The sequence below is a fragment of the Mytilus trossulus genome, chromosome 3, assembly GCF_036588685.1.
Source record: "Mytilus trossulus isolate FHL-02 chromosome 3, PNRI_Mtr1.1.1.hap1, whole genome shotgun sequence".
Classification (NCBI taxonomy): Eukaryota; Metazoa; Mollusca; class Bivalvia; order Mytilida; family Mytilidae; genus Mytilus; species Mytilus trossulus.
In genome coordinates this window covers 36,698,304-36,711,577 of record NC_086375.1, presented here as the reverse complement: position 1 = coordinate 36,711,577, position 13,274 = coordinate 36,698,304, and the positions used below count along the sequence as shown (strand labels likewise).

The following is a 13,274-nucleotide window of genomic DNA, read 5'->3' as shown; positions in this document are numbered from 1 at the left end:
ATATCATAGATTTCTGTTTACTAATACTTGAGTTATAGAGCAAAAACCAAGAACAATGCTAAATTTGGGCCCTTTTTCCTAAACTGTTGAGACCAAAATACCCAAAATCAATCCCAGCCTTCCTTTCATGGTCATAAACCTTGTGTCTAAATTTCATATATTTCTATTGACTTTTACTTAAGTTAGAGTGCTAAAACCAAATGTCTTTGGATGAAGACGATGACGCCAACGTGATACAAATGTACAACCATAAAGTTTTCAATTTTTGTGGTGGTATAAAAATGATCTCAAATCAAATTTCTAATGGAGTTTGCAACAATAATTATTCAACTACTCATTTTAATAAAACATTAAGTATTAAAATATAAATGTCATACAGTCATGGTGTCAGATGATGCCCCCGCTAGCAGGTACATAAAGTGAAGCTGCCAAAAATTGAACTTAAACTGAGTTTAGAGGTAATAAGCATTATATACACATTTCACTAAATGTAGTTGAGACAAGCTTGAGAAATTTTTCCATTTGTGAAAGGGCATAACCCTAGAATGATAATCAAAGTGCTTGTAATCACTGAATGGCTATTAAAGACTGCTTAAATTTATCAGTTGGTAGTAAAGTGAATTTTGCATTGTATAGTGTATATACATGTATAGCATTATTTTAAGTTGATTCAACTACTATTATGGACAGAGAAATCTTAACTCCAATTTTTAAAGAAGATTTCATAAAGCATTGGTTTTAGGTAATTCAACAACCATTCTGGACAAAGAAATAACTCAAATTTATTGTCTGGAATCTACAAAAATGTTTGTTTTTGGCCCTTAATTCCTAGACTGTTTGACCCATAACCCACAAAATAGACCTCAACCTTCTACTTATGGTATTCAATATTATGGTACAATTTCAGAACAATTGAAATACTTATACACAACTTTTTGTACGGACACTAGATTAATGCTTGTTTTGGTCACCTTTGGAACCCTTATTCCTAAACCTTAGGGACTATATATATAACCCCCAAAACAATCCCAGGCTTCCTTTTATGATTATAAATATTACTGTGGATGCATTATTATTCTTTGGATACCAATTTTCGTGGCTTTTGTGGCTAGAGTCCTACCACGAAATTAAATGTTCAACGATTAACAAATTTTCTAAAGGCTTGTATGCAGACTTCGGCAAAACCACGAAATTAAATATCCACGAAAATGCAAACTTTCTTTAATCCACGAAAATAAATGAATCCACAGTATGTTATAATTTTAAGGCTTCCTTTTTACTTATACTGAATTTATTATCTGGAAACCATCCGTCTTGGGAAGACGACGACAGGATACATACATATATTTCAACTGCAAAAATTTCTGTGGTTGTTTGAAAATTTCAAACATGTACAATGAAATATTGTTTTAGAAATTGATAAGCCTAGATATGCCTTATAATTTTTCCCTGCATAGTTGAAGGACCATTTACACTCAGAACCGAGTCATCAGTAGGCAGCTAGTACAGATGTATTAAAACAACCTAGCATCATATTGCTAGTAGTGGTAGTAGCATTCTCGGGTAAATTTGTTCTTTTTTTTTATAATATATTTGGTTCAAATCAATATAGAATGCTTTTATCTCCCTAATACTTACATTGTAAATAGAGGTGATACTACTTTGACAAATCCTTGTACATGAAAGTTTTCTGTCAAATCTTTATTTCACAAAGAATGATTTGCATAACAATGAACTGAGCTCAAAGCAAAGTATTCAATAATACACTTAGACAAAGAGCTTAATTCAGTGATATACTTTGTACTACAGGTCCTTCATTAACATCCATCGACCAAAACCACATCTCAAAAACATTCCATACTACATGGTCCTGAAAAAGACATGATTTTTTTTATCATATTTTAAGTATATACACACAGGTTTAAACTTTCTTGTGGTACAATCATTCCGTATCTAGCAACTATCAATTTGCTTCATGCACATATTGATATGTGTTGAGTTTACCTCTGTTGGAAATAAGAACACACAAACCTCCACCTAATTTTAGTCAACGGACAAAACATTCAAAACTATAAAATATTATCTAAGACTTGTCAGTGTCTATTTACCATTGCCACTGAATCAGTGATATACATGTATGTACACATAATTATGTACATGCAAGACTAAAATTATAAAGTACACTAGAACAGACACGTGGTATCGCAGGTCCATGACTGAGTTAACGTATATAACTATGTGCAAGCCTTATTTTAGTATTAGTATTTTTATCTGATAAAGTTATGCCGATTAAACGATACACAGTTTTCTCTGCTTTCAAATCTTTCTGATTGAAACCGTCGAACTGGAACTTATCAATTATTGGTAATATTAATTATTTGAAAAACAAAAGTTCCTGGAATGGAGTATTTTTTTAATCAACAGCATTGTCATATACATACATGTATTAGTTGTAAATAAAATTGAATTCTTCGATTCGCTGTTTTACGTCATGCCGGCTAACAAATTGAAAACTGTACCTATACGCCTTATTTTTAGTCCAGATTTTAGTATTTGTATTGTTACAATGTATCTTAGAAAGTCTAAACTGATTAAAATTTGACAATTTAGTAGTTTCAACCCTGTGGATACGACCCGTGTATATAGCATATTAATCCTGAATACACCGTTTGGTGGTGCACCTGTCAGACGCGGAACGTACAAATAAGGTAATCGGTAACAGGTGAATATAATATTAATTTTTGGTATCGGTATCGGACTCGATCCGGAACTTCTTAATTATTGGCAATATTAATTACGTGGAAAACAAAAGGGCCTGGAGTGGTGTAATTTTTAATCTACACCTTTGTACTACATTAGTTATATATAAAGTCGAATTCTTTGATTCGTCGTTTTTACGCGATGACGGCTGACAAATTGGACCTCGTAATTTTAGTATTATAGATATATAAGACTAAAACTGACATTCAGTCTTTACGATATCTTCATTCCCAAAGTCATTTTCAAATCTGACTTCATGGTAAAATAAGATTCCATATCTACAACCAATGAAAAGGAAATATCCCTCTAATAGACTAGCATTTAAATCACAGTTTTCGAAAATGGAAGCTAGGTCACCGTGGAACCTAGAACAAAAAAAAGGGAAACAATATATCTTAAATATTTCAAATGCATGTACATTGAAAAATCACGCGAAGTTCGCGAATTGTTTTGGATAAAAAGACTTCAAACAGCTTATCCTCTCGGTCTAAATGATAAAATATTAGGGCAGGGGAACATATCTAAAACTCATATCGATGTCATTAATATTGTTGATAAACGACTTAGAAATAATAGGTCTCATGGTAAACACAAGCAATTTGAAAAATCACGCGAAGTTCGCGAATTGTTTTGGATAAAAAGACTTCAAACAGCTTATCCTCTCGGTCTAAATGATAAAATATTAGGGCAGGGGAACATATCTAAAACTCATATCGATGTCATTAATATTGTTGATAAACGACTTAGAAATAATAGGTCTCATGGTAAACACAAGCAATTTGAAAAATCACGCGAAGTTCGCGAATTGTTTTGGATAAAAAGACTTCAAACAGCTTATCCTCTCGGTCTAAATGATAAAATATTAGGGCAGGGGAACATATCTAAAACTCATATCGATGTCATTAATATTGTTGATAAACGACTTAGAAATAATAGGTCTCATGGTAAACACAAGCAATTTGAAAAATCACGCGAAGTTCGCGAATTGTTTTGGATAAAAAGACTTCAAACAGCTTATCCTCTCGGTCTAAATGATAAAATATTAGGGCAGGGGAACATATCTAAAACTCATATCGATGTCATTAATATTGTTGATAAACGACTTAGAAATAATAGGTCTCATGGTAAACGCAAGAACCGCAATCAACGTATTAAACATCGTATAAATTATACACTTGCTGATCTGTTATCTATAATAAAGAATAATGGCAGACATCAAGTATTATGCAAACTGGGTCAGATACCTATAAGTAAATTATATGCTATTTTTCTTGAGTGTGATAAAATTTCTTTTTTTAGCCCATTTTATGAATACACCCGTATTATTACAGCCTTTTGTCATCACAGGCTTTTTCCTATTATTGATAAACCTGAAAATCGTAAACGACATTTTCTCAAATTAAAATATATAAATAGAGGTATTGATTTTATTAATTTGTCTAGCATATTCAATGACTCTTCTGTCTATAGCTTAATACCTCCATATTTTGATAATATAGAACAACCCATTATTTCGTATTCTTATAAAAAACCGAGCAGAAATTTGATTTTCAATTATACGTCAATTACAACAGACGTCAATATAGAAAATAATGTTCCTTCCACTTGAGATTGCGAAACATCTAGTTTTAAATATGTTCCCTATGGTCATGTTATCACAGGAGACCTCAACATAGTCGATGACCGTGAAGTCATAACTTTTCTAAAGAAAGGACCGAAATACCGTCCTCCATCTACAATAGATTGGAAACAGTGTCGTCAGGTCATTAAAGACGCTCTGTCTGCCTATTGTAAAAATTGGTGCAAACGTGAAAAATCCGATAAAAAATCTTTAGACAGTTATTTGAATAAAATTATGAATACTGTTGATATTCGAATATCTCATTTAGAAAACAATTCTGAAATTAATAATAGGAACCATGATATACCCATTTCTAGAATAAAAAACAAACTCAAGGTACTCGCAGAGCGGTTTGTGTTCGTACCGGCAGACAAGGCAGCAAATAATGTAGTGGTGGTGTGACGCATATACTACACGAAAGTTCTTCAAAACGAAATAATAAATTCCTCTACATTCAGGTCAGTGCGCACCACAGAGAGTCAAATCGTTAACAAGCATACCACTGCCACTGCCCAGCTTAAAGCATCTTCCGAACATTTGAAAGTCCCTACCATGTACTGGTTACCGAAATTACACAAAAAACCATTTAAATTCCGTTTCATCTCCGCTTCGAGTAAGTGTTCTACTACTTATATATCAGTGCTTCTAACCACCTCCCTTACTACTATCAAAGAACTGGTTATTAACTTTTGTAATAAAGCTTATGAAAATAATGGTATTAATTATTTTTGGAGTGTTAAAAATTCTTTAGAGGTTTTAGATAAAATACATGCTTTCAATGGTCCTTACAATTCTGTTGACAGTTATGATTTTTCTACTCTGTACACTACACTTCCACACAATCTTATAAAGAAAAAGTTTTTGTATTTGATAAAATGGTCTTTCGAAAAATCTCATTGTAATTTTATTTGCTGTAACTCGTTTAAGGCCCTTTTCTGTAACGAAAAAGGAAAGTATGCTAGATACACTTACTGGAAATGTGAGGATATGATTGAAGCTTTAAACTTTCTGCTTGATAACATTTATGTACGTTTCGGCGATAAAGTGTATCGTCAGGTAGTAGGTATTCCTATGGGCACCAACTGTGCCCCTTTAATAGCAGATTTATTTCTATATTGCTATGAATCTCAGTTTATGACCAAACTCAGTAAAGACCCATCATTGTTACATTTGGTTGATACATTCAAAAATACCTACCGTTATCTGGATGATATTTTTTCGTTGAATAATCCAGAGTTCTCTAAATATACTTCAGAAATTTACCCAAACGAACTTACTTTAACTAAATCTAACATAAACAGCAGCAGTTGTCCTTTTCTAGATTTAGACATTTCAATTTCAAACGGGAAACTTCACACTAAAATTTACGACAAAAGAGACGATTTTTCATTTCCTATTGTTAATTTTCCTTTTTTAGACGGCGATGTGCCTTTGGCTCCATCATACGGTGTTTATATATCGCAACTCGTTCGGTTTGCCCGTGTGTGTTCTGATGTCATAGATTTTAACGAACGTAATCAATGCATCACTGGTAAATTGTTGTGTCATGGATTTCGACACCATAAATTACTTAAAACTTTTACTAAATTCTTTCATAGATACAAAGATTTGATTAGTAAATTTGGCTATACCTGTAGAAAGCTTATTAAAGATGGTATTTCTCATCCTAAATTTTATGGTAATATTGTACTTAAAGCGAGGAAATCACTATGTGATCCTTGTAAACTCATCGAACCTTTAAACAAACTTATAAGTAAGGGTTATCGTACCAATATTGTAATTAGATCTCTGAATATAGTTCACATTGGCACTAATATTGATTTTGTCATTAGGAAATTAAAACATAACTAAATTTCATTACCTTTTGAGGCGAGATGTATAGGGTACACAGCCACGTTAACTTTTATTTCTATAGAAGTCGCTCTTCACTATACTACTACCTGTCGATACATTTATTTTTGGCATTGCACTAGTCATGTCTTCTTTGACTATTAATGACGTTAAAATACTAAATCCCTGTGATGTGTTTTAGTCGATTTTAGTCTCTGATGCATGATTTTTTACTATTAATTGGTTTTGGCTTTTAACTAGCTGTCAGTAACTGCGAGTACTCTCAAATCGTATTTTCTTGTTCATTCGACCTGTTGATACTGTTTATAATGCTTTTTTGTCATTTTTTATTTATATGGATCTTGGCTGTATACCAGCTTTGATTATTTGTAATATCTTCAATTTTTCACTTATTCTTACAACATTTGTATAAACTTCAAGATTATAAAAAACCGGTTTTTTTCTAAAGTGAACATTGATTGGTTAAATATTTCTCAGTGTGTTTGAATTTGTTTGATAGCCTTTTGGTCATGACTGTTTGTCTCTAATATTTAATTAACTGTGCATTTGTATTCAGATATCGCAGATCAAATTTATTCGTTCTTTGTGTAATCATACGTTTTTTGATTGAGTTAAGTCTGCTAATTGATATTTTATCGTATGTTTTTATATGTTGTGATGTTATGCTATTGTTTCAGAAAAAGGGAGAAGGTTTGGGCCCATTAAAACGTTAAATCCCGCTGCAAATGTTTGCACCTGTCCTAAGTCAGGAATCTGATGTACAGTAGTTGTCGTTTGTTTATGTAATATATACGTGTTTCTCGTTTCTCGTTTTGTTTATATAGATTAGACCGTTGGTTTTCCCGTTTGAATGGTTTTACACTAGTAATTTTGGGGCCCTTTATAGCTTGTTGTTCGGTGTGAGCCAAGGCTCCGTGTTGAAGGCCGTACTTTAACCTATAATGGTTTAATTTTTAAATTGTTATTTGGATGGAGAGTTGTCTCATTGGCACTCACACCACATCTTCCTATATCTACATGAAATAATATTAATCTCTAAAATTCTCCATATTGTTCCCTTTTTTATCTTCTGTTCGATACTGTATATCCAGTGGCGAATCCAGAAATTTTCTAAAGTGGGAGCCCACTGACTGACCTAAGAGGGGGCTCGCTCCAGTCACGATTCAGTGATTCCCTACATAAGCAACCAAATTTTTTCTCAAAAAGCAGGCCCCCCCCATAAATCCACCTCTGATATCAACCTCTAGATGTCTTTCAATTACATTCAGTTTAGTGTGGGTTGATGTTTGATTGTTGTACATGTTACAATTACATTCAGTTTAGTGTGGGTTGATGTTTGATTGTTGTACATGTTACAATTACATTCAGTTTAGTGTGGGTTGATGTGTTTGATTGTTTTACATGTTACAATTACATTCAGTTTAGTGTGGGTTGATGTTTGATTGTTGTACATGTTACAATTACATTCAGTTTAGTGTGGGTTGATGTTTGATTGTTGTACATGTTACAATGAGCAAAGCCCATACCGCAGTCAGCTATAAAACTTAAAAGGCTCTGATAAGACAATGTAAAACAATTCAAACGAGAAAACTAACATGTCTGTTTAAGGTTACATCATCAAAATATGTAGGGTAGGTAGGTAGGTCGGTATTTTCTTTTTATTATTTTGTCCATTTTATTTTTTGTGCCATGATTTTGAATTGTGTGGTCCGAGTTGTCCATGGGGCGAGAGTTCCCCTATTTATAATGATTGGATTATTTCTTACGACGGCAATAAAATGGCTTAGGGTGGGTGCTCAAAATAGGATCGGTCAGGTACCCATTGGGTAGCCATATTAATCAAACATATTTTTTTGGCCTTACCGAGAGCACCATTGAAATATATACAAATCACGGATCGGATACGCATCAACTATGTCTATGTAAGACCTAATTTCAACACCCCTAAACAGTGAATATTTTTATCGCAAACAGTAGAATTTTATTACATAATGTGAAATGTGTGGGATTGTGCAGCACGTGTCATCATGACATGTGTCCCTTCGCGGCCTTCAGTTTTGATTATAGAAGAGACTAAATGCGTACAAACCTGATGTCAAATGAAGATATACGGAATTTAAATAACGTTGATCCTTTAAATGTATGAAAAACAAAAACATAGGACAATTGTTCACATAAAATAGATAGTAAAATTTACCAAATGAACGTCCATTAAAATTATTAAAGTCTCTGATGAATATTTCCCGCGCAAATGTCATGGAATAGACCAAAACGAATTTTAGGTGTGTGTTGTCATTAAAAAATTCGGGTCAATGAACACAGTTAGATTAAATATATAAATATGTTAACTATATTTATATTGGTTTTTCAGAAAAGTGACTTTACCAGATTTTTTTTGTGGCAAACAACGGTAAATAGCCTATATCATCTTGACATGACATATGAAAACCCCTTAAGCATAATGGTGTGTGTATGGAATAGTCCATGGAATTGTCCATGGAATTGTCCAAACCGATACAGGTGAAATACGTAGAATAATATTGCTGTGTCTATTGTGGACACAGCAATAAAATCAGATTTAAGATCCTTATGAGCCCGTAGTAAAGTAAAAAAAACTGTAAAAAGCCTTATTAAATAAAATTTGCTCGATTAACCTTGAAGTGAAGACTAATAAAAATTTGCGTGTATAGTGAACCCCCTAAATAAAATAATACTGTGTTCTAGACCACTTCCCCTTTCGGTGATCTACAGAAATGATTTTTTACTATATAGTATGTTAATTAAGTTGGTTTACAGTAATATGCTCATTTTTTACCTGCTGGTTCTAAAGACAATATTAAAGGTATTTCTAGTTACTGAATGTTTTGGTTGATTCATAAAAAATTAGTTTATGTATCAAATATGCATATTCTATTTACCATTTTCTGCATGTGTCATATACAAAATAGTGTCCATATTTGTCCCCAATATGTTACATACGAGGGGATGCCACGCTCGGCATTGCCGTGTTTGAACTGTAAAATGTGTGCACTAGTCTGAATAATCACCCATAATTTTGCCCATGTTTACTGATTTATCTTAAAGGTAAGGTAATGGGTTAGTTGGTCCCTTTTATTCAAAAAGATCTCTTTCCAGGTGAATATCATAATAATATAGACAAAAGGAAGGATGGCGGGAAAGCAACAAATGTGTCATAATATTTTAATTACCAAACGTGACTTATTCCCGATTGTGACCGTTTTGCTGAATGTGAATTCGCATTACTATAAGACGTGTTTCTGTACTTGTTTATCCCAAATTCATGTATTTAGTTTACATGTTTAATGTTATATTTGTAATTCTCATCAGATTTTGTCAAATGTGTTGACGTCTTCTTATTATATATTTAGGTATGACGTATAGAAAAAATAACCACCTCCTCTTTATTAATTATATTAAATTTTGTACGATTATTTACGTTTGAAGTTGGATTCATAACAAACTGGACATATATATATTACAGTTAATTGCTATTAATAAGTATTGCAATATGCATTTTGTTTAAATGAATTATCAGTATTTAGTTCTAAATCAATCCTAATTCTATCTCATTTTTTAATGATAGTTTTTCATATGTGACGTCATGCTGTTTCTAAATTTCATAAATTCAAATGTGGCATAACGTTTCTGCCTTTTCGCCATCGTATGTGACGTCACAATTTTTTTAATTACGTTGACGCTTGGACTGATTCGGATGTGTGTCTATTTTGTGATAAACTTTTAGTTTTCTGTAATTAGTTAATATTTCAGTTTCATTATGTATATCTCTTTCATATTCATTTGTTAAAATTTACTGTTTGCAATAGCATTAAGTATTCTATATAATAAGGATGTTCTTATCCCGTGCATAATAACAATGCCGTATTTGTCAAAACCTTTTCAACTTTTGATCTTCAGTGCTGTACAACTTTGTACCTTTTTCACGTTCGATCTTTTATATCTAGGCGTTATGTATTCAGGTTTAGTTTTCTGTAATTAGTTAATACTTTAGTTTCTTTTGTGTATATCCTTTCATATTCATTTGATAAAATTTACTGTTTGCAATAGCATGAATTGTTCTATATAATAAGAATGTTCTTATCCCGGGCATGAAAACAATGCCGTATTTTGCGAAACCTTTGCAACTTTTGATCTTCAGTGCTGTACAACTTTGTACTTTTTTCACTTTCGATCTTTTATATCTGGGCGTCACTGGTGAGTCTTGTGTGGGCAAGGCGCGTTTTTGGCGTATTGAATTTTAAACCTGATGCTTTTGGTTATCTATTAATCATGTTTTTCTGTGTCTAATATGTTCTCCTATTTATTTGTATTGTAGTCCTGTAATATTATGTTGTCATTTCAATGTTATATTTAACTTTGCCATTAAAGTGCGAAGTTTGGCATGCCTTAAAACCAGGTTCAACCCACCACTTTTATTCCCCTTTAAAAGTGTCCTGTACCAAGTCAGGAAGATGGTCATTGTTATAATATTGTTCGTTTCTCTTTGTGTTGCATTTTAACGTTGAGTCGATTGTGTTTTCTCTTATTTTTGAGATATTGAGAGAAGACGTGGCACGGTACTTGTCTATCCCAAATTCATGTATTTGGTTTTCATGTTACATTTGTTATTCTCGTGGTGTTTTGTCTGATGATTGGTCTGTTTCTGTGTGTGTTGCGTTTCGGTGTTGTGTCGTTGTTCTCCTCTTATATTTAATGCGTTTCGCTCGGTTTTGGTTTGTTACCCCGATTTTGTTTTTTGTCCATGGATTTATGAGTTTTGAACAGCGGTATACTACTGTTGCCTTTATATATAGAAGACAAAATGGTTATGGAGTAAACATTCGTGTGACAACAACTCAGACGATACATAAGAAATAAGAATAATGAAGAAAAAGTTCGTTTCCCTATAAACGTGTACCTGCAGTGTTGGTGTACGAGGCGCGTTTATGATTTTCATTATGTTACTTGATATGAAAAATTGACAAAAAATAATATATTACTTGTGAAAGTAAATCTTGAGCCTATAATAGCTGGGCTGTCGGTCATAAAACTTTACTCAGTACTTCTTGTTCCATTTGAATTAATAGAAACAACGCTGTCGCCTTTCTTGTTTTCATAGAATCATATGATATGAGCTCCATGTTTTGTGAACGTCTTTCTTAACTGTCGTATTAGACTGACCAGTGCATATCGTGCATGGCACTTTAAATGTATTTTAGCGCAAAAATTAAGTTACATTTTGCTGGATTTATTGCAGTCGTAGTGCCATCTTGTCGCCTTCGTACTTTTATTCGATGGTAACACGCCGGGATTACGAGGTCTTCACGAAGTCGTGTTGCCATCGTAAGACCATCGGGTAGCTTCGTGATTCATTCGTGTAGACATCATTATGTCAAAACTGCCCGATGGAAACGATGGAAACACGAATGCAAAACGATGTTCAAAGATGCATTCCCGGTGACATTACGATGGTAAGGATAGTGATACGAACTTAATACGAACCCTCAACATCGGACACACCTTCGGGGATTTTTTAACATGTTAAAAAATTTAGAACCCTTCTCGAAGTTGTCCCCGAAGGCTAGAAAAATGGCCGATTGTTCTACGATGTTTAAAGATGGCACAACGAATAGCCCGATCTGGATACGATCAGTCCCGATTTTGAAAATTTCCATAATTGTGTTGCCATCGGCGTAAAAATCGGGACAGTGTGACGCGGGCATAAATAAAGGCATTTGCTGAATGCATAATGAACTTTCAAAAGACTTAAACTTTGCCATTGTTAAACATGATGTGTCATATATAACGACAGAAAATTTATTTACCAATCGTAGCTTGATCTTATTAAATGTTTGTATCAGAAAATTGTATTGATGACAACAGAAAGTGGCAGTAACAATTAACCTATATATAATACAAATTACTTTTCATAGATACCAGGATTAAAATTGTGCATGGCAAGTTTTAAAAATAATATCACTAAGAAACAGTTGTTTATTTCAGTGTTGGTGGCGATGGCAATGTTGATGAACATATAACACTTGCAAGTAAGATTTAATAAATATCAAATTGAAATCGACATTTCTAAGGCATTTTTTACCACCCCCATTTCCCCACAAAAAAAGAACTCAAACCAACAACACAACATAACACAAATCAACAGAATATGGTATATAACTTTACATAATACTTAATACAAATGAATACCTGGAACTGACTACACAACATAACACAAATCAACAGAATATGGTATATAACTTTACATAATACTTAATACAAATGAATACCTTGAACTGACTACAGTAAGACATATCAAGATTGGCACATGCGAATTGTACATATTTATTAACTAGATTAAAAGGAAATTCAAATGTGTAAATATTAACAAATAATACATTTAAAGAAATAGAATAGTGCAGTAATAGGAAAAAAACTAAAAATGTTTCATACACGGTATTTGTCTAAGATCTTGCAAAGAAAAAATAATATGATTTTGATAAACTTTTGTAGGCTAAACCATGACTTAATAATACAATTGATTTGACTTAACGATAGAACTGAATTATGCCACAAGAAATATACAAGACGACCATGACTACAGTGAAAATAAGAAAAGAGACATTTTAAAAGGATAAGATAAACGAGTCTGGGCATCTTGATATTGACCAATTATCAAACGGAAACACTCAAATCAAAGTAAGAAAACATTCTGACAATTTCTATGCTTTTTGTAATTATTTAGATATGTTGAAACGATATAATCCAAATCTGGTAGGATTTTCTGTCGGAAGTGGTGATTTTGAAAGTGAGAATGCTCATTTGAACGTGGCAGATCCAGGGAATGAGGCCAGGTTAGTTCACTTTATATCGAGAAGAAATAGAAAAGTAATGCCAGTTAAGATATATTCGAAGAATTTCTATTAGAATTAAATAATCAAGTAGCTGTTCACTGTGAAACTGTCATACACTTTTATTTGAAAATGTTTTACATCAAAACCCGATTAAACTAACAAAAAACAAGGAA

The 13,274-nt window shown here is 32.8% G+C and overlaps 1 protein-coding gene across 1 annotated transcript in view; it reads left to right on the top strand.

Moving 5' to 3' along the window:
* Positions 1-13,274, top strand: part of LOC134711370 (phospholipase B1, membrane-associated-like) — a 28,361-nt gene that overhangs the window by 8,617 nt on the left and 6,470 nt on the right. The window contains exons 6-7 of the mRNA XM_063571926.1: positions 12,254-12,297; positions 12,993-13,101. Of these exons, the coding sequence (XP_063427996.1) occupies positions 12,254-12,297; positions 12,993-13,101 (153 nt within the window). The remainder of the gene's footprint in view (positions 1-12,253; positions 12,298-12,992; positions 13,102-13,274) is intronic.